Raw genomic sequence first — 20,900 nt, 5'->3', positions numbered from 1 at the left:
CTGTTCCCCTCACTTTGGGAAACCAATTGGTTACTGAGCTACCACAGGCTACATCTGAGTGGAGGTTCTAGGTTATATCCATACATGGTCCTTGGTTGAATGTCAGTCTCAGAAAAGAGCCTGTGCCCAGATATATTTGGTCCTTGTGGAGCTCCTATCCCTTCCCCATCAGACTAACTCCCCTTCTTTCTTATGATTCCCTGTACTCTGCCAAAGGTTTGGTCATGAGTCTTTGCTTTGAAAACACTGCTAGTTAGAGTCTTTCAAAATGTTTGCATTTATAAGAGTTGCTGTGGCCATGGTGTCTCTTCCCAGCAATAGAAACCCTAACTAAGACAGATGATAAAGGCAGTTTGATTGCCTTCTGTTTCAGATAACCTTCCCTTTTCAACTAGATGCTAATGAAATCGGACTTCAGAGGTACCTAAAACCCTCTCTCTTTTGTACCCATATGTTACCCCCGACTGAGGGTCAGGGAGACTGAGCGCTTTGTTGGGGGTTTTCTTGTTCTGTTCTATAACAGAGAAATCTGCTATATGTGAGCAGGATGTTAGACCATAACACGGACCCACAAGTCTTCAACCACCACATCTTTCCCCGATCTGAAGCTTACTGGTTCCCCAGCTTTAGAGCTTTATCTCCCGTTTTGTTCTCATGGGGAAACATCGTGTTCACCATCTGCTGTAATACTAACCAAAGCCAAGGTTCTCCTATATCCTAGCGACTGGTTTGCTAGGAACAACAAATACCTTGGAATTCACAGCAAAATGGAAGACAGTCTCATTCAATTTACTAGGCTCCCTGGGACTCTTGTCCACAAAGGAGGCTGACTTTATGGAAGCCTCATTAAAATGCACTGTGTTTTCTTTCATATCTATCTCCTCTATGAAACCGTGGATTCTTGTAGGGATAGAATAAATAAGCTGGGAGAGAGTGTGATGTTCAAATTATTTTAGCATCATAAAGTGAAAATGATAAATTTGGATGGTGTGGGAGAGGATGAATACTCTGATTTCTAATGATCTCATACTTTATAACCAGTATTGGCTTTGTAAGATAGAATAAAAATTGAGATTTTTCCGTTTTTTGCCCTTTTTTTTTTTTTTTTTTTTTTTTTTTTTGTGTGTGTGTGTGTAGCCCTGGCTGTCCTGGACTCACTTTGTAGACCAGGCTGGCCTCGAACTCATAGTGATTCACCTGCCTCTGCCTTCCTGAGTGCTGAGTTTATAGGTGGGTGCCACTGCACCTGGTTCCTTTTTCACTTCCTTTTCATCCATTTTTCTTCATCTTTTCTTCTTCCTCTTCCTTATCACCCTCCTCCTCATCCTCCTCGTCTTCTCTTTGTTGACAAGGTCTTGCTATACCAGGCTGGCCTCAGAATCATAGAGATCTGCCTGCCCTTGCCTCCTAAGTGCCAGGGTTAAAGGCATGCACCAGCTGAAAATTCAATTAATTCATAAACTAGAGATGGCATCAGCTTATACTATAGATATGTTCTTATATCTTAAGGTACCAAGAACAAATAAATGGAAGAGCTTTTTAGTTATAAATTGTTGCTCCTCCTCCTGACCGTCCAGCCTGCAGATGAGGGCAGAAGGTTCAGGCCAATGGGTGAGCAGGGCGGAGTCACCACACGGACACTGGGAGTTAGGTGAGAGCAGACCAGGGGTGAGCAGCTGCAGACTCATTTATTCAGGAAGAAACAGCAGGTTATATGGCTTTGGGGGACCAATCATATTCCTCCACACCATTTCTAAGCCAGCCAATGGATGTTCGTCTCTGGCCCACTCTTCAAAGTCAGGTCATGTATTCTCCATCCTCCTACTTCCATAGTCATGTCCACGGAAGCTTCCCCAGGCCATGAGCCCTAATAGCCCTTTGACAAAAATGCCCACAATAAGTTATTTGACAATGTAAAATTTTGGCTACTTACACTGGTAGACTTAAGTTTGGCATCAACCCCTCTCTCTGGGTAAGTGTCAGAAATGACAAGATCTTCATCTTTGCTTAGCTGGAGCGTTTGCAATGTAACTGAAGGCTCCAAAGTATTTTCAAAGATTAGAAAGCGGATCCATTGACGAAGATGTGACAATGTTTGTTGTTTCTGGACGTCCTTCACAGCTGAGCAAGAAAACAATTCCATGGTCAAGATTAACAAATAAAAACACAAATTCAAACAACATAATAGAGTCACCCCATTTCTAGACTACTGTTTAATATGATAATACATATTATATGTTTCATACAGTTTAATAGAATAATACAATGAATTAATTTAAACTTGTTGATAGATGCAAATAAATAGCCCAATACATGTTTTACACTGTAGAAAATATTTGCCGCAAACTGAAAGCTCATAACGTTGTACTATAAACATGTTAGTCAAACATGTGTGTAAATATATACCTCTGAAGGAGAGGAGATGGGTTTGCAGAGAAGGGCAGAAAATCTTTTTTAAAAATAATAAGACCAGGGCTGGAGAGATGGCTCAGAGGTTAAGAGCATTGGCTGTTCTTCCAAAGGTCCTGAGTTCAATTCCCAGCAACCACATGGTGACTCACAACCATCTATAGTGAGATCTGGTGCCTTCTTCTGGTGTGCATGCACACATGCAGGCAGAACACCATATAAATAAGGAATAAATATATAAATAAATAAATATTATTTTAAAAATAATAAAACCAGTAGGGCTATTTGAGTATTTTATATCATGTGTATGTATAACAAAGATAAAATAAAGATGTTTCATACACCTCATCAGCATGTCAGTTTTTCTTCCCTTTTGTACCCTCCCTCCTTCCTTCTGTTTTCTTTTTCAGCGTAATACCTCTGACTTTCAGTTTCCTCAACTAAAATAAGACTTTTACCCTTTATCTTATGGGTTTATTGTAAAATTATAATATAAAATGCCTAAGACATTTTTTTTAGCACAGAGAAAGGGCCAATAAGTAGAGATTATTAATGTCTTTTCTAACAAATTATTTAATTTCTAACAAATTACTTAATCCAGCGTTACATAGGCATTTCTAGATGTGCCCCATGCCCTCAGGAGGAAATGATGGGAAAGGTTATCTTGTCATTTATATAACGCTTGGTTGTGCTTGGGACTGAACCTAGGTCACGCTAGACAACTGCTCTATCTTTAGCAAGAATAAATAAGAATGCCCATTTCATTAGTAGGCACGTTTGCTTTCATCTTTAATAAACAGTAAGGCCACACGATAGCAAATAACTTCAAAACTATATCTTTAATACTAACAATAAATACTTGCTTTGTATACATTTTATTCCTTGTGTGTCCAGGGTTGTGTAAAACTTTCTCTGGTGAAGAGGGGATGAAATGCAAAGCATTTAAGTATCTCTGCTTAAAATGTTAGTTATCCTTGAAGTCTCTTCTAGTCCCTCCTCCTTCTCTACATACCTGTATGTTCATGGTTCTGTGATGTTTTGATGAAATGTAATAAAGGCTGTCACCATGAGTGAAATATGACCGCATCCCTCCTGACCATCTATGGTGCTCTGAATGAAAATGGCCTCATAGGCTCATAGGAAGTGGCACTATTAGGAGGTGTGGCCTAAGTGAAGTAGGCATGGCCTTGTTGAAGGATGTGTGTCACTGGGGTGAGGTTTGAGATTTCAGAAGCTCAATCCAGGCCCAGAGGCTCACTCTTTCTCTTGCTGCCTGAGGATCGAGATGTAGAGCTCTCAGCTCCTTCTCCAGCACCATGTCTGCCTGCATGCCACCATGCTTCCCAACATGACAATAATGAACCAAACCTCTGAACTGTAAGCCAGCCCCAATTTTCCTTTATAAGAGTTGCCATGGTCATAGTCTCTTCACAGCAATAGAAACCTTGCCTAAGACACTTACCCAATGATCTTGTGTCTCTTTCCATGACCAATTACAAGGATTGAAACACAAGTAGATGAAGAGTGAACCAGCAGGTAGGCTGGATACACTGAGAAAGGGAAAGAACAAGGAATTTGTTGGAAGAGTTTATCAATGGACAACGGATATATTTACAAGGATGATCTTGGATTACAAAATACATCCATTATTAAGTCTGTGTGTTTTCTCTGGAAGTGCAGACAACCACACTTCCAGGTAAGGTGGTAACAGTTCCTGTTAAAATAACCTGGCTCTACGGTATTCCACCTGTGTAGTCTGACATCATCTCGTGTAGGAGTAAAGTCTAACACGACACAGATGGAGAATCAACATATCACATGCTAATTTTAGCACATCTAAAAAGCCAGTTCTGCTAAACAGTGACATATTAGCGGTTTGTAGAGTTTAAGTGATGATTGGATGAAGCACAGAGGACTTTTAGGGCAGTGACACCACTGTCTGTGACAGCATAATAAAGACTACGTGTCATTTTATATTGGTCTACATCCATGCAACATATAATGCCAATCATGGACTCATGTCAACCACGGGATTTGAGTGATAATGATGTGTCATGTAGCTAATGTGTCACTCTGGTACAGTAGGGTATTGACTGTGGGCATTATGGCTTGAATTTGAAATGCTTGAATTTGAATTTGCTTGTTCCTAAAGTGATAAAACTATGTCGAAACGTGCTAGGAACTTTTGGAGGTAAAGCCCCGCTGCAAGCAGTGGGTCACTGGGGGTACGCATTTGAAGAGGATGCCTGGTCTTTGGTCCCTCCTGTGCACTCTGAGTTGAACAAGTTTCCTTTCCTATACGTTATTGGACTCCTGGCTCTCTGCCTCACCGTGGGTGCAGAATCAATAGAGCCAAAGACCTAGACTGGAATCTCTCAAACCACGATTGAAAGTAAATATTCTTTCCTTTAAGTTATTCTTTGTGGTATTTTGCTTACATCAAGACTAACTAATATTTTGGGAGAGGGGTCAACAATCTGTGACACCCATGAAAATTCCACTCGATTGATTTGTCTGCGAATGGAAACTGATCTTAAAACTACCTTTTGTTTTTTTGAGATAGGGTTTCTCTGTGTAGCTTTGGCTGTCCTGGACTAGCTTTGTAGACCATGCTGGCCTTGAACTCAGAGATCTGCTTGCCTCTTGCCCAAGCACAGGGATTAAAGGTGTGTGTCACCACCACCCAGCAAAACTATGCTTTTAAAAGTCAGTTCTTTTTTTATAAATTTCTGGGGAAAAACTCCACGATATTACTTTCTTTAGAAAGCTGGAGAACAGTTTGTGAGTTACGGCATTTGGAGATTAAAACTTTGTTTACTCGGTAGTATGAATAAACCCTAGTCCTTTCCTGCTCTGTCTCTTGTGCTAGAAAATTTTAAATAATTTCTTATTCTGGCCTGTGAAAAGAGAACATGTGAATTTTGAACCATAATTTCAAATAAAAGTTTTAATTTAATAAAACTTAATTTATACACTCTTTACTTTCAAGAGAATTCTAAGGTAGTCTATAACAGTATATGTAACTACTAATTTTCATCAATTATCATCAAAAGGAGACAGATCAGGATTCCAAATAAAGAGTCAATGTACATGATAATTGTAAGGTTAGCACAGTTGGCATAGTAGATTTCTGCTCTGATTTTCTAGATAACCCTGGTGATGCCAGTTTTTAAAATGAGAAAGTATAGCAGTTCCTGAGCAAATATAAAGTTTCTCTTGTTATAAATTTTAGAAAGTGTGTGTACTATGTCCTCCACGATAGCTTTAGAACAAATATAGAAGTAGATTTGTTCTTAGCATGCAAGTTTAATTTTATCAACTTCTGAAAAATCTGTGAAAGACTACATTTATATTTAGCTCAATGAAGACAGTTCTGCTAGGATCTAACCACTGTGTTTTATAGCAGTCAGGTAAAACTAACCTTAAACGTTTTCTTGTTTGTATGTCATCAACTAATCCCTTCTGAGCATCATACAGTCTTTCACTAAAACCCACGAGATGATTTATTGTCTGGAAACCTATGAAGAGTATTGTTAGAATGTTCAAATTGCAAATGCTTTTCTTTTTTGAACAGCATCCTCCTTACCAGTTCACATAATTTGTGATTCATTAGAACTTCGCAAACAACTCCTTTGAAGTGAGAGTTGTCACTGCCCCCTCGGAGTTTGTATAAAATGACTTCCTACAACATCAATAGCACCAGGGCCAGTGAAACGGTCTTTGTATGTTTGTAGATGATGCCTACTTGGTTTTGTTTTCACTTGTGTCTTAAGGGAATAAATAATGCTACCCCAGAGAGACGAGGAGATGGAAAGGACCTGAGCATTCTGAAAAAAAAAAAAAAAAAAATTCTAACAAAATCAGATCATTAGATATAATCACGTATGCTTTTCAGTTTGGACAACTTACTTTTTTTCAATTTTGATAAACATTTTTGAAATTAAAATACAATTGCATCATTTTGCCTCTTCCCTTTTCTCCCTCCAATACTTTCTATACACTGTTCTTGCTTTCTCTCTCTCTCTCTCAAATTCATGACCCTTTTTTTCTTTCCTTTAATTTTTAGTTAAAAACAATATTTGAAGCAGGGTGTTGTCTTTAAACAAAATCCCAATGTTTGACTTAACCAGTAAGGGCTCAGGAGCCAGATGCTGGGGTGAAAATCTGTTAGCTCAGAGAGGCAGATAAAGCACCCAACTGACCTTCCTCCTCAGCTGACATCCCAGAGGAAAAACGTCCCTTCTCCAGTCTTAAAAACCCTTCAAACCGAATGTCCCTCCTTTCTACTTCCTGTGCGTCTCTATCCACCCTCTGGACTTCCTATCACTCTCTATGGTTTTTCCTGTTCACTCCCTGTCAACTGGTTGCTTGCCCTTCCACTTATTGTTAACTTTAATCTGGTTTACAGAAAGCTCTTGGATTAAAGGTGTGTACTAGGGCTGAGCCACATCATAAATAGAAACAGGTTTTTCCAGTACAGAATTTCTGAGTTCACAAGGTGATCAAATATCCTGCAAAAGCAAGGCCTTGCAATGCATCATCTAGCCTGAATGTTGAATGCCTCCTGCCTTAGCCTCGTAAGTGCTCAGAAAACAACTGTGTCCCATAATACCAGATTAGACAGCTATGTCCCACAATACCTGATCAGACTCTTCTTTGGATGGCATAGGCACTGCTAGTTTTTTACATTTCATCTCCCATCTCATATAAACCAAAATATAGTCATTAAAATTACATGATTTTTTTTCTGTAAAAAAAAAGAATAAACTCAGGAACTTGCTTTACTAATATGAAATATATTGTGTGCCTGTTATAGACCTTAAGAGTAAAAATTTATTAGCTATATTTAATCTTGAAGACGATCACTTCAGAACACAGTTCAAATGAAAGTAAATAAATTTGAGACCTTATTGTTACAGAGCTGTGGCTTCACCAGGATTCTGTTTTTTCTTTCCACCAGAATTTCTATTTCTGTTTTTCTTTCTTTCCACCATGATTTTCCTTTCTCCTCCCCCCACCTTTTTTTGAGACAGGATCTTACTATATAGCTCTGAGTGGGCTGGGACTCGCAGAGATTCAACTACTTCTGCCTTCTACATGCCGAAATTAAAGGGGGTGTGCCCCCAGAAACAGCTTCTTCTCCTTCTCCTTCTTCTTTTGTAAAGCTTCTTTTTGTCAGTGGCTGGAGAGGCGGATCAATAGTGTAGAGCACTTTTACTGCTCTTCCAGAGGACTCAGGTTTTGTTCTGAGTGCTGGCATAGAAGGTGTGTGCCACCATGCCCAGTTACAATTTGGTAATTTTTATAATGTGCATATATAATGTTTCTTTGTGATATAAACATATATCTTAAGTCCTTTTAACAACAACAATAACAACAACTGCAAAACAAAACTTGCAATGATTGGATATAGAACTTAGTCTCAGGCCAGCAAAATGGTATAGCATATTGCCATGTTCTTGGTTGGATGTTAAGACTCTGTTGCTAAAGATACCTCATGCTTTAGCTGTAAGATAGAAAAACCGATTGGAACTGAGATGATACCTTTCTTGCTGTTGGTTTGCTTTTGTGGTGCTGGTAGTTGCTACTCAGGCTTCTAGGAGAAGAGGCACCAATAGTCTCACTCAATTGACTGCTATACAACAAAATTGCCAAGCAAGATGTCTCCACTGGTACAATAGTGGCATGATTGTTATGTAGGATACCAACTGCTTTTGGAATTAACACTCACTTCACAGGAGGGAATTCATGCCTGGTAAGGTGAGCTTGGCCAAAAGCTCACGTCTGGGGAAGTTATAGCTCTTGTGGAAATAGTGCTGATGGCATGTTTGCTAAATGAGCATGAGGTGACTTTCAAACTACCTTCTAAATATTTATGCGCAAGATTAATGCTGTGCTCAGTCTGGAGCACAAAAGCTTCATTTTGTATTGAACAATGATTACTGCAGAAACTCATCAGGTGAGAATAAGTGACTGTCGAGTTTTCAGCCCTTACATTACCCCTGTCCCCCAAGGCTCAGGACAATCATAGCAGAGCAAAAGAAAGAATGTGAGACCCAGATGATGGAGAGAAATACTGTCTTCCAGAAGTGACATGGTTGTTTTCTCATGAACTTATCTATGGATATTTTCACAAGATCTTCAAAGGATTAGGCTTGCTAACAAGAATCCCTTCAAAGTGTTTAATTCAATGTTTCTTAGTGCATTGACAACATTGTACAATCACTATTATCTAATCCCAGAACATTTTATCACTCTAAAAAGAGACCCATGTTTAATAGTGATTCACTAGTTCCTTCTACTCCAGTAAATACTGATTTTAAAACATTTGAGAATGAAAAAGGAGTAAATTGAAAGATACAGAACATTATTTCTAGATGTTTTGGGTATGGAATACAAGAATCCAAGCCTTTCCTTGACTATGAAGAATTACAAGCAGTGTAACAACTTATTACCAATTATATAAGTGTAAGATGCTCATGACAAAATGACGGAAGTAAAAATCCATCACTCTTGGGCTGGAAAGAGAAGGCTCAGCTAGTGCAATGCTTATCTTCTAAGCAGGAGAACCTGACTTGGACCTCCTAAATCCACAGAAAAGGCCAGGCATGGCGGTGCTTCTAACTTCAGAGCTGGGGAGATGGAGAGGCAAAGACTCATGCTCTATTTGGAGACCCTGTCTCAAAAAACAAGGAGGGCAGCTCCTGAGGAACACACCTCGTGCACGTCTGGCACGCTTACATACAGTTGTGCCACACAAACATGTAAATACACCAGGGCAACACACACGCGCGCGCACACACACACAGACCCTTTCACGCTCAAATTCTTGTAATAGAATCTGTCCTATTGCCCATCTTAGACTTTTAGACATTTTAACCTGACACACGGACGGAGCAGAGTCATGGCAGAGGCAGAATGACGGACGGACCTCGTGAATGGATAGCAGGGAGACTGAGAGGCTGTAAGCAGTGAAGTCTACGTATATTTTCGGTACAATTTACCTCTTTCATTAAGCAAGTAGGATAGATAGTTCTTGTTGCGCTAATTGCGCAACAGCGGCACTGGGGTTATCTGAGAACTTCGTAGAAACGCATAATTTCTCATCCTACTTCTTCATCTGCATTTCAGCACGGCTCCGTGAGAGAAGCATGGCTTTCCTAGTTTCTAAGGGCATTTTAGTACGAGAAGGCTAAGTCCTCAGTCCTGAGACCTGCAAGGGCTGGTGGCCTGGCGGGGTTGGGGGGGAACAAGAAGGGGGCGGGTCCCCAGCATCAGAGCTGCAGAGTCCAACCTTCCAGCCGCTTCGGTGAGCCACCAGTCCTCAGTGTCCTACAGAACCCCGTTCGACGGCTCCGGGGACTCAGTCGACCCCGCCTAGGCCGGGGAACCCCTTCCCGCCTGGGAAGATCAAAAGGTAGGGCTCGCAGCCTATGCCCTGGCTCCTCCCCCGGCCTGAGGCCCCGCCCACCGCCTGCTGGGACCGAGGAGGCCAAGCCCCACCCCGCCGAGCCACCCGGAAGTGACGTCATGCAGCACCGGGCAGGTCTTTCGGTGCTCTTCCCCCTCCCCTGCTCTTCCTCCCTCGTCTCTTCCCTCTCTTCCCCCTTTACTCCTCGGTCTCGGGGTTCTGCGGCCGCGGGGGTGGCGGAGGAGATGGAGTGAGCGTCCGGTGGCCGTCAGGCGCGCGGCCGGCGTAGCCACAGCCCGGAGGCACCGCGGGAGCCGGCGTGGGGGACGGGCCCTAGCGCCGCCCCTCCAGGTGGCCGGCTGCGAGGTGAGTGACCGGGCGCGGGCCCCGGCGCTCTGGCTCTGCAGCTAGCTGGCGGGCTCCGGGCCTTCCCGGCCTCGCGGCCGGCGACTGTTGCCTAGTGACGGGCCGGGGCGCGCGGGCCGGCCGTGGGTGGCCCGGGAAGCCTGACCCAGGTAGCGACGAGCCGGGAGGGAGCGGATCTCCGAGGCCGGCGACTCCGGGCGAGGCCTTTGGGTGACGGGAGACGCGGTGCCGGGTCGTCCGCCGCTGGGAGAGTCCCCGGAGCCGGCACCGGAGCTCGGGTTTCCGCCGTGGAGATCTCGGTATCCTTCTGGGAAACTGAACACTGCTCCGGGGCTGTCTCGGACTGGTGAAACTGCCCCCGTCGATTCTGAGACTCGGTTCCGGTAGCCTGGGTCGCCAGCTAAGGCCTGGTGCTCCGGTCGTCCTTATCTGGCGGTAGTTGTCTTTCTGGACTGGACGTTATTGTGTGAGGTGGGTGGGGCAGATAAGGTTTGTGAGAATAAAATCCCCATGGGGGCTCCAGTGCGCTTGTTTGTTTAAGCTACAGAGAAAAGATAAAGGTTTAGACAGCTAAAGCTTGCAGAAACTTCTTGGGATTCAACTGGACACATTCCCTGTGATCAATAATAAAGGACAGCGCTATTATCGAATCTCCCTCTCTCACAGGGTTGATGAGAGACCCCAGTCCAGCGACTTAAAAGTGATTTGATTGTAAGTCGCCAGCTAGAGTTTCGGCACATCAAAGCCAGGGATTGTTTGTATGGTGACACTTTAAAAAACTGTAAGTTTTCCGAGTTGTATGCCTTTGTTTGGAAAAAAAGTAATTTAACAAAAATGCTGCAAGTCAGACAGACAACCATTATAAAACACGAGCATATCTGGCGATTGCTTTAAATATTCCCCTTCAACTTTGAAGGCTTTTTCCTCTCTTAATAAAGGTTGGAGGAGAAGGGGCTAATGTAAAGGAAAGGAACCTAATTGAAGATACGGGGCTTTATTTTTGTTTGGATACACCTTACACTTATTTTGTCTGTAAGAGCCATAACTAATACAGGTGTGTTACAATTCCATACAATAGAACCTTGCTATACAAATCCATTTTATATTTGGGAATTATATCATGTTGACATAGCTCAAATTTATGATCATTTCTCTCAAGAAAAAAAAATAGGGTCGTCTTATGTTTCTATCACCTTCTGTAGGAGTTGAAAATTGTCAAGTTCCTATTATGCCTCATTGTCCATCTCTTAGAAAGTTCTGTTGATTGTGCTTTTTAATGTTTCTTGAGTCCTCATTTTATTCATCTTGAGTATTAGCTTCTCGTTTCAGCTACCATCAGTTCTTAACTGCCTCATTTGTCTCTTGCATCTACAGTCCTTAACCCCTATAATTTCTGTGCTAGAATTGACATTTTCAAAATACAGATCCGATCACAATTGCCTCTTAAGGAATAACAGAAATCCTTGATGTGCTCAGTATGGCCTGCACAATTGTCCCCTCTGTGTACTCTTCCAGCCTCATGTCTATAGTGCCTTTGACATTTTTCCTTCCCTTGTCACCATGTCTACTGTCTGTCTTTCTTTTCCTCCTTCAGGTACATGGCTTTTGGTTATACTTCCTGGAAGTGTCCACAAAGGCTTGGAAATGTTCTCCTTTTCCTATTCTTCCAGTGAATGCCAGTTTATCATTCAGTTCACTTCAGGGAGACTTTGATCAGTGTAGATTCTCCTCAGGACACCATTAACCTATAGTTAAGTTCCTCATCTCTTGATATCGAATAAATGTTTGTTAAATGAGTGGATTCACTGAGTGCTTACTAAATGCACCAGAAATGTAGTAAGTTTTTCTAAATGTATGTATCATCTTTAATTCCTACAACAATCACTAGGAAGTATGGGTGACTTCATGGAATAGAAATTATGTTAGGTAGATGAGTGTATTAGTTAGGGTTCTCTAAAAGAGAGTATATCTATCTATCTGTAGATATAGATTATAAGGTAATGTATATGTTATATTGTTGATATATACAGTTTATATTGAATCAATATCTATTATTAGCTTGGCCTCCACAGTAGTAATGGGGTAGTTCAACGTTTTCCATCTGCATGCTGGAGTGGCTACCCTGGTGGCTGCCCAGTCGAAGGTTGTGTGCTTCTGTAGGCCCGGTCAGTTGCAGAAGGTTTGGAGGATTGGTGGAGAGCTGTTTGTTTTCAGTCTACATTTAAAGGCCGAAGAAATTGGGTTCTGCTGTCAGCCAGGATGGCAACTGTAGTGGCAGCAGCATGGTAGATTCAGTCACGCGGAAGGAATGAAAGCTGGCAGGTGAAAGCAGCACTGCTTTACCCTCAGAACTCTATATCGGGCTGCCTACTCTGTAGGATATAACTCTTCCAAGAAATAGCCTCACCGCCCCTTGCCCCAAGGCATGTCTCTTAGTTGGTCCCAGGTCAGTAAAGTTGACAGGCAATAGTAACCATCACACAGGAAGTATTAGGATTGGGATTACACCACAGTGTCCTTGGGATTGGTTATTAAATACACAAAACTCAATCTTCGTACATGGCTGTGTGTCAGAATCACCTAGAGAGTTTGGTGAAGATCCAAATGCTCTAAATGCAGCTTAGAGATTCTGATTCCTTAGAGCTGAGACAGTCCATAGGCATGTGGATAACTCAGGGCATTTAGCCGTTTATCAGTTTGAAACCTTTGACTTGTAGAATTCTTGAGCATTTCATGACTTCATTTTCACACATTGTGCTATGACACATTTAGACTTCCTTTCCACCCTTCTCTTCTTTCTCCCTTTCTCCTTTATGTTTCTTCCCTCCTTCCTCTTCCTTTCATTCCTCCTGTCCCAACCTGTCCCTTCCTTTCCTTTCAGTGTGTATGGTTTTAATATTTTTTAAATTGCATTTATTTGGCGTGTGCACTTGTGTGGGTCCATGTACTATAGTCACATTGAAGTCAGGGCAGTAGGTTCTCTCCTTCCATCATGTGGGCTTGAGAGATGGAACTCGCTCATCAAGTACCTTTACTTGCTTTGTCATCTCATTAGGCGTTTTGGTAGACTCTTCTGTAGATCAGGTTGGCACCAAACCTAATAACTGTTTAGTTGAGATGGGCCCTGAACTGATCTTTCTGCCTGATGGGTTTCTTTATCTCTTCCTCCTTTTCTCCTTCCTTCTCTTCTTCTGTCTCCCCCTCCCTTTTATCTCCCAAGCCTGTGTAAATATTTTAGTTGTCAAATGTATTTTAAGTAACGTTTTCATTGTAAGACATTTAACAAAAGTGCATGTTAATGCTAGATTTTAATATTCTTGGGCAATAAAGGACTCTAATTATTTGATATTTAAGAGTTATTTTAGCGTAAATGAAATTGAAATATTAATTTTTTGGTGTATCTTATATTCATGATCAAGTAATTTCCTATCTCCTTCAGCTCCTTGCCATTAGTATCAGATGTAACAGGCTGCCCACTTTTGCCAGGTGTATGCCAATCTAGTATTACAACAGATATGCCTGTTGTTTCCATGGAAAGCCAGGTAAATGCTGAGTCAGATGGTAGAGTGAAACAGTCTTGCAATAAGACCGGTTACTTTCACTTATATTTACTGAACTTTAAGGGGGGAACTATCGTTGAGTTTCAGATGTCTCCCGAATATGAGGAGAAATAAACAGACATTTCTGTCACTTATAATTTTGTGTTTTAGAAAAACATCAGCTCTTTTCTTCATTAACCAAGTAAAAATTGAAAAGCTATTGTTTTTAGAAAAGATAAAACCCATCTGGTTTTGTACATTCAAATTTCTATCAGGCTAGTGTTGTGAACCTTTGATCCTAGCACTCTGGGAGCAGAGCTAGGTGGATCTCTGAGTTTGAGGCCAGCTTGGACTACAGAGTGAGTTCTAGGCCAACTAGGGCTATACAGTGAGACCCTGTTTTAAGCAAACAACCCAAAAACTAACCTACCAAATCTTATTTAAGATTAGCCTGTATCCTACTCTCCTTTTCTATTTTGTGTCATGGTTGTTTCAGGCTGTGTATCTTAGACTCATTAGTAAGCGGGCTGTCTTTAGCCACTTGTTACACTTACATTGTACTTTTCTTTGAATGACTCTCCCTCAGCCCACAGTCTCCTGACTCATGATGCTTTATGTGTTACCTTCAGTTTAGACTCTTTTCTGAATTTTGGATCCCTATATCAAAATCCCTATATTTCCTTATTGTCATTTATGCAACTCAAATTATACATATTCAGAATTGAGTTCTTCCTCCCCTAAAAGCAGTTGTGTCCTGGCTTGGTAAATGACTTCTTTTTCACTTGGATCTTGAATTTGTAGATGAGTAGATTATGAAGAGTGGGATTCCTAGTTTTGTCTCAGACCTTTATAAAGTCACCAAGTTCTCATCACTCTGAGGAGAGTTTTATCTTTTCTTTGTTCTCCTTTCTCACTGCTGTTTTCTTAATTCATCAATTTGAAATGTGAAGTGTAACAAAATTACATTGCATAGTTATTTTGTGATTATAAGACATATTTCTGTGTAGCTGGCCATCTTTCTCAGTGGATTGATTAGTCATCTACTTATTGCCAGGAAGCCTTCTGTGACTTCTAGCCTGGTTTGTTCATAGTCAGTGCTCTGGGTAATCTGGATTTTCTGGTGTCTTTGCCATATTTTCTTTTCTTCCTGCCTTTGTGTGAATGGCTTTTGTCTGAATGTGTCTGCTCCTACAGTGCTCCCATTCTCTACTCACTTGCCACTTGCCTTAAAAACAAACATCTTTAATATTACTGTTTGGGTCTTGTAACACTGTATATCAAGTATGTAACATTTTATTACTTGTCTGAAGACCAATTTTTTTTTAAGACAGGGTCTCCATGTAACTCTGCCTGTCCTGGAACTCTATGTAGAACTCTGTGTAGGCTGCCTTGAGCTCACAGGGATCCACCTGTTTCGGCTTCCCAGGTTCTGGGATTAAAGGCGTCACCATCACCTGGCTCTCAATTTTTTTTATATGACTTTAGAAACTTCTACTTTGAAATGTGTAAGCCCATTTGTTTTTTGAAAAATTATCCTGAAACTATATTTTAGGGATGTTCTTGCTTGAAGAAAATTAACTTTGGACAACAGATATCATTATTAAATAAGAAAAGTTAAATTAAACAATTGTTAATCATTAAGAAAAAGTTACTGATGATTCTTTTTACTAAACAGTTACCAACAAATGATCATCAAAAACCCTCATAAAATTTTACGTACATTTTATGACCTCATCTTATCTATTTTGTGTGTGACTTGGAGGAAAGAGAGGAAGAGGAGGAGGTGTGAGGGTGAGAAGGTGAGAAAGCAAGAAGGCAAGCCATGGCCTGTGGTGGTCAGAGGTCAGCCTCAGGCGCTGACCCGTGCCTTTTACCTCTTAGAGGTGGGCTATCTTTTCTTCACAGCATGGCATTCCAGGTTAGCTGGCCCAGAGCTTCTGGGTATCTGTCTCTCCTGGTTAGGGGTGCTGGATTCTGGGTGCTTGCTCTATTGTATCTGTTATTTTTTTGTGGGTTCTTAGGTTGTCAGGCTTCTGTGGCACACACTCTACCCAAGGAGCCATCAAATCAAAGCAAATGCTTTTAAATATCCATGTGTCTCCTGGTTATAGATTCATCGTTTGACATACCTTAGCTTTTGTGCGTCCCCACCCCCGCTTCTGCTGTCGTTGTTTTGCTCTTCCTGCTCCTCATTGTTCTCTTCTTCACCTCCTCTTCTGAGACAGATCTCACTCTGCAGGCCAGCTTGGCCTCCACTTGGAACAGCTCTCCTGCCTTAGCCTTCCAAGAGCTTGTATTATGGGTATGAGACACAGGTTGCCCAAGTTGGTTTTGAACTTTAGTCAGGAGGATTAAAAGAATCCTCCTGACTCAATGTCATGAATAATTGGGCCTATGAGTGCACACCACCATACCAAGCAATGCTCTCTGTTTAGAAAATGTTCTCAGATCATTTCAGGGTGTGTGTGTGTGTGTGTGTGTGTGTGTATATATATATGTGTGTGTATGTATGTGCATACAGTAAATATTAAACATGTATGTACATATAATAGGGGTTTATTGTTTTGCTGTGAAGAGTTTGTTCTAGACTAAGATTTATACTCTCGTATATATATATAATTTATACTCTTATATATATAAAATTTATACTTTTGTCTTCAGAGAATTTATATTCTCTCAGAGAATAATCATAATCTCTTCAAAATCAACTTACAACTTTATATGGTGTTGTACTGCTCTTTTTTAGGGAGGGCCACATTTTTTAAAACTTACTGTGAATATGTGCCTAGGACAAGTAAAAACTGCTCAGTTTGTCTGTGTCTTTTTGTTTCTAGGTAACTTGAACTACCAAGTACTGCAGCCATGGAGTCCATGCTCAATAAATTGAAGAGTACTGTTACAAAAGTAACAGCTGATGTCACTAGTGCTGTTATGGGAAATCCCGTCACTAGAGAATTTGATGTTGGTCGACACATTGCCAGTGGTGGCAATGGGCTGGCATGGAAGATTTTTAATGGCACAAAGAAGTCAACAAAACAGGTAGTTATTAACGTAATTTGAAAAAGTACACATACAAAATACCACAAAGTAAATTCATTTTTGTGTTAAGAAATGCCAACATGTCTTCAGTGGATTTCTCCCTGAAACACTGTTCGTTCAGGCTGTCTTCCTACTCCAACTCACTGTGTAGTTAGGGTTGTCCTTGAACTTGGGTGTTTCTACCCACCACAGGCAAGGATTTTAAGAATGAATGCTAGTGCTTTTGAATACATTTTTGGTGGGTATGGTTTTGGCATTCCTAGGTTTGGGTGAGTGTGTGAAGAAGCTGGAGGTCAACACTGGGCTGTCTTTCTCAGTCACTCTCCATGTTATCTTTGAGACAAGTTTTCTCCTGGAGCTGATGCTCACTGATGGTCTATACCTGCCGGACAGTGCGCCCAGGCATCTGTCCACTGTGTTCTCCTGGCATGTGTTGCTTTGCCTGCTTTCTGTGGGTGCTAGTGATGTAAACTTAGATCTCATGTTTGCACAGCAAGCACTTCATCCTCTGAGCCATCATTCCAGCCCTTTCATGAAGTCTTAAATGGGCTCTTTAGGTCTCATTTTGTTTTATGAAATCAAAGCAAATGCTTTTAAATATCCATGTATCTCCTGGTTATAGATTCATTGTTTGACATATCTTATCATCTTGCAGTTTTCTTCTGTTTGAGTAATAAAAACGTCATATTAGATGCTAATAATAATCAGTAAAAAATGTGTTTTAGGATGAAAATTCTCAATCTGTAAATTTTAATATTTGTTAATATGTTACTGGCAAAATATTCTATTAAATTTTGCCAGCATGAAGTCTGCTGAGTTAAGTACTTTTGTTGCTGTAGTGCTGGAGAATGGAACATGGGTTTCAAATGTGCTAGGTAAGGGCTTTACTACTGAGTTGTACCTCAGCCCAGGTGCTGTGTTTTTGCTGTATTCTATAGAATTACAGAAAATAGAATTCTCTAATTTTTAGGTATTTTGTTCATTCATTTATTTATTTTGGTTATTGTTGAACCTGATAGCTTTTACAATTGTGAAATATAATAGATAGTATGTTTGGCTATATTTATTTTATTGTTTAAATTATTTTTCAAATTAACTTTTTCCTTTTTAGTTTTTTTTTTTTTTTCTTTCTAGGTTTTTGACCTGTAACCCACTTTGTAGACCAGGCTGGCCTCAAACTCACAGAAATCTGCCTGGCTCTGCCTTCCAAGTACTGGGATTAAAGGCATGTGCCACTATGCCTGGCAAATTAGCTTTTTTTTAGTGGAGTAGTTTAAATAAGTTATGTTAAACAAAATTGGCTTAAGAGACCAGGAGACAGTTTTTAGAAATGTAGAGGGATGATTATTTAATTAATTGACTGTGTGTATTTGTCGGGGGTGGGGGAGTTGTGCACATGAATGCATGGACCTTTAGAGGCGACAGACCACTGGAGCTAGAGTTACAGGTGGTGTTTAGCTCCCTTCCATGGGTGCTGGAACCAAATTCATGTTCTCTGGAAGAGCATTGTGTTACATTAACACTGAGCCATCTCTCCTGCTCCTGTTAACATTGTAAAATATGGCTGATTTTTTCATGTTTTGCATTATTTGTATGTGCAGGTGTGCACACACAACTATACTTGTGTTGGAGGACAACCGATAATTGATGCCTGTTCCCTTCTAGCTTATGGGTCCTAGGATTGGAAGTCAGTCTGTTAGGCTTGTTGACAAGTGCCTTTTTAAAAAACTATTATTTATTTAATTTTATTTTATGTACATTAGTATGAAGGTGTCAGATCCCTTGGAACTGGAGTTACAGACAGTTGTGAGCTTCCATGTGGGTGCTGGGAATTGAACCTGGGTCCTTTGGAAGAGGAATCAGTGCTCTTAACTACTGAGCCATCTCTCTAGCCCCAACAAGTGCTTTTTATCTACATCTCACTAGCCCAATTAGTGCTAAAATTTATCAGCAGTTTCTGTTGGGATTATTAAGGTTAGAAATATTCAGGTTTAAATTTTCTGTAGAAAAACGATTTTCTTGTCATTTGGTTGGAAATTTATTCAACCTTTGAGATCCAAAGTAGATCCTTATTTTTAAATGATGGTTGATTTCAATTGTCAGTTTTGAAACTTGTTTTCTCTTTTAACTCACCAACTCTATCTGAATGTGAGTGATTACTCAATTTTGACTAGTAGAGAAATGATTAATGAAGTTGTCTTTCACAGAATTAGTACAGATTGCTCCTCTAGTCACTTTCAATAATAAATTGCTGAACGACTAAGATATATTGTAAGAAATGTTGCTTTTATCATTGTAAGATTATCGTAGTGTATCCTTAGTAAACAAGGACAAAGTTGATATTGTTAAGCACGGTCATGAACTTTGATGACTAACACATTGTTAAGTAGTGACTGTGAATAAGATGAAAATCCACACCAAACTTACAGAATTAAAGCATTTTCATTAAAGATATGGAAATAAAATATTTGCCTTTGTACCTAACCGGAGAGTTTTAGGAGCAGGTGTTAATATTAGTGGCTCAAATGTTAAAATACCATGAGGTTGGAGCTTGTATTGCTGCTCATACAACAGAGAGCCAGGCATAAATGGTAGAGACGCAGCCCTGTTCTTACCTGTTAACTGAATGTGTGAGCTGGCTACTCCCAGGAGCCTTTATTCTGTTCCATTCTTTCCTTAAATGTGTGCTTGGGACAGGGTGGTGGGGGGAGCGGGGGTGGGTGGGTGGTTGTTCGGGTAGAGTATCTGAATAAACCAGTGTTCTTGGTAGACATAGTTTTTGTTTGCTTGTTTTTGTTCTCTTTTTAAATTAACGTATTTTTCATAAAATATAATTTGATTGTATTTTCCTGTTCACCCAACTCCTTCCAGATCCTCTCTACCCACTCAACTTATGTTCTGTCTCTCAAAAACAAAACTACAAAACACAAAAATCACAAAAACAAAAATCAAACAAAACAAGCAAATAACAAGTAAAACAAACAAACAAAAATTGCCAAAATGGAAATACAGTTCTGAATTCTTTTTCTTCGGCACCTGCAGCCCCATGCTCTTCAACCCTCAGCCTTCCTTGTGCTGGGATTATTGGCATATGCACTCATACGGGGCTCGGCAGTTTGTCTTTACCTAGAACTCACATCACTGTGGAATCCTACCTTGGTCTGTTTGTTCTGTTCTAGCTTTTTCAGTGGTTGGATCCATGTAGGCTTTCATCAGCTCTTAGTTTCTTTACAACCCTACCAGCCTTGTCACAGTTACTCTTTTTAGGTTCAGATATTTGGGTAGAGGTTCTTTTTAAGTTTTGAAATTTTAGTGAAATATTTGCTTCTCAACTCCTAAACTTTTAGAATACCATGTAATTGTAGGCATAGCATTTATCTCATGGAGTCTCCGTATAGTTCTGAAACTGAGTCTGTAGAGGAATTTTAATTCAGAACGTGGCTGTTCTGGCAAGAGATCACATCCAAAGACCTTCTAGGTCTGTGTGATCTGACTGGAATACAAGCACACTTTTAATTCAGGAAACAGGTAAACAGATCTGAGTTCAAGGCCAGCCTGGTATAAAGCAAGTTTCAGGTAAAGAATAGCTTAAATCCAGGCTTGGTGGTGCACACCTTTAATCCCAAACAATGAAGGGAAAGTTAGTTTGTAGAAGGAAGCATTCATGTTTGAAATGATATCTAATTGAGTGGCAGAAAAAGTGATGAATCAGAGAAAGAATTGTCAGAATAGGATACGTCCAACTCTCACGAGTAGAGGGAGGAAAGGGAAACTACCTAAGAGAGCAACATAGAGAATGAGAGGGAGAGAAGGCAGCTTTATCAGGACAGATACAGAGACAGGTTGAAGAGAGAACAAGCCAGTCATGGGTGAAAACAGAACAAGCCAGAGAATGATAAGGAATAAAGCAGAAGATTAGAGCAGAGTGCTGGACTTAGTTTGAAGCCACGCAGAGCAATTCAGGGGCCCTAGAGAGAAGCCTGCTTGAGTAAGCCAGCTGGGAGAGGAGTTTGATGTAGTTCTTGTTTTTAAACTCTTTTTTTTCTTTGCCGAATTTAGGCCTCATACTCCTTTCCAATCTCCCAACCCTACATAGGAGAGAGGTTAGTGGGGAGGGAGGGCCCCTTTACTTCTCC

General features: G+C 40.6%; 2 protein-coding genes across 4 annotated transcripts in view; one reads left to right on the top strand and one right to left on the bottom strand.

The window, feature by feature from the left end:
- Window positions 1-1,624: 1,624 nt before the first annotated feature.
- On the bottom strand, window positions 1,625-9,941 carry Depdc4 (DEP domain containing 4). The gene is given in 5 exon segments (XM_060378621.1): window positions 1,625-2,121; window positions 5,905-6,068; window positions 6,070-6,215; window positions 6,217-6,236; window positions 9,728-9,941. Coding segments are annotated over 5 exon segments (798 nt in total). The 3' UTR covers window positions 1,625-1,867.
- Window positions 9,942-9,999: 58 nt separating this feature from the next.
- The window catches only part of Scyl2 (SCY1 like pseudokinase 2), a 48,856-nt gene continuing 37,955 nt past the window's right edge, over window positions 10,000-20,900 (top strand). Inside the window, exons 1-2 of one of the 3 annotated variants that reach the window (XM_060377888.1) lie at window positions 10,000-10,186; window positions 16,560-16,764. In XM_060377888.1, coding sequence (XP_060233871.1) covers window positions 16,588-16,764 — 177 coding nt within the window. In that variant the 5' untranslated portion in view covers window positions 10,000-10,186; window positions 16,560-16,587. Of the gene's footprint in view, window positions 10,187-10,509; window positions 10,658-10,845; window positions 10,968-16,559; window positions 16,765-20,900 lie in introns of those variants that run through there. The other 2 variants (XM_060377890.1, XM_060377889.1) reach the window with 2 other exon arrangements.

This window comes from Meriones unguiculatus, chromosome 2 (genome assembly GCF_030254825.1).
Source record: "Meriones unguiculatus strain TT.TT164.6M chromosome 2, Bangor_MerUng_6.1, whole genome shotgun sequence".
NCBI lineage: Eukaryota > Metazoa > Chordata > Mammalia > Rodentia > Muridae > Meriones > Meriones unguiculatus.
This window is presented reverse-complemented; position numbering and strand designations above follow the sequence as displayed.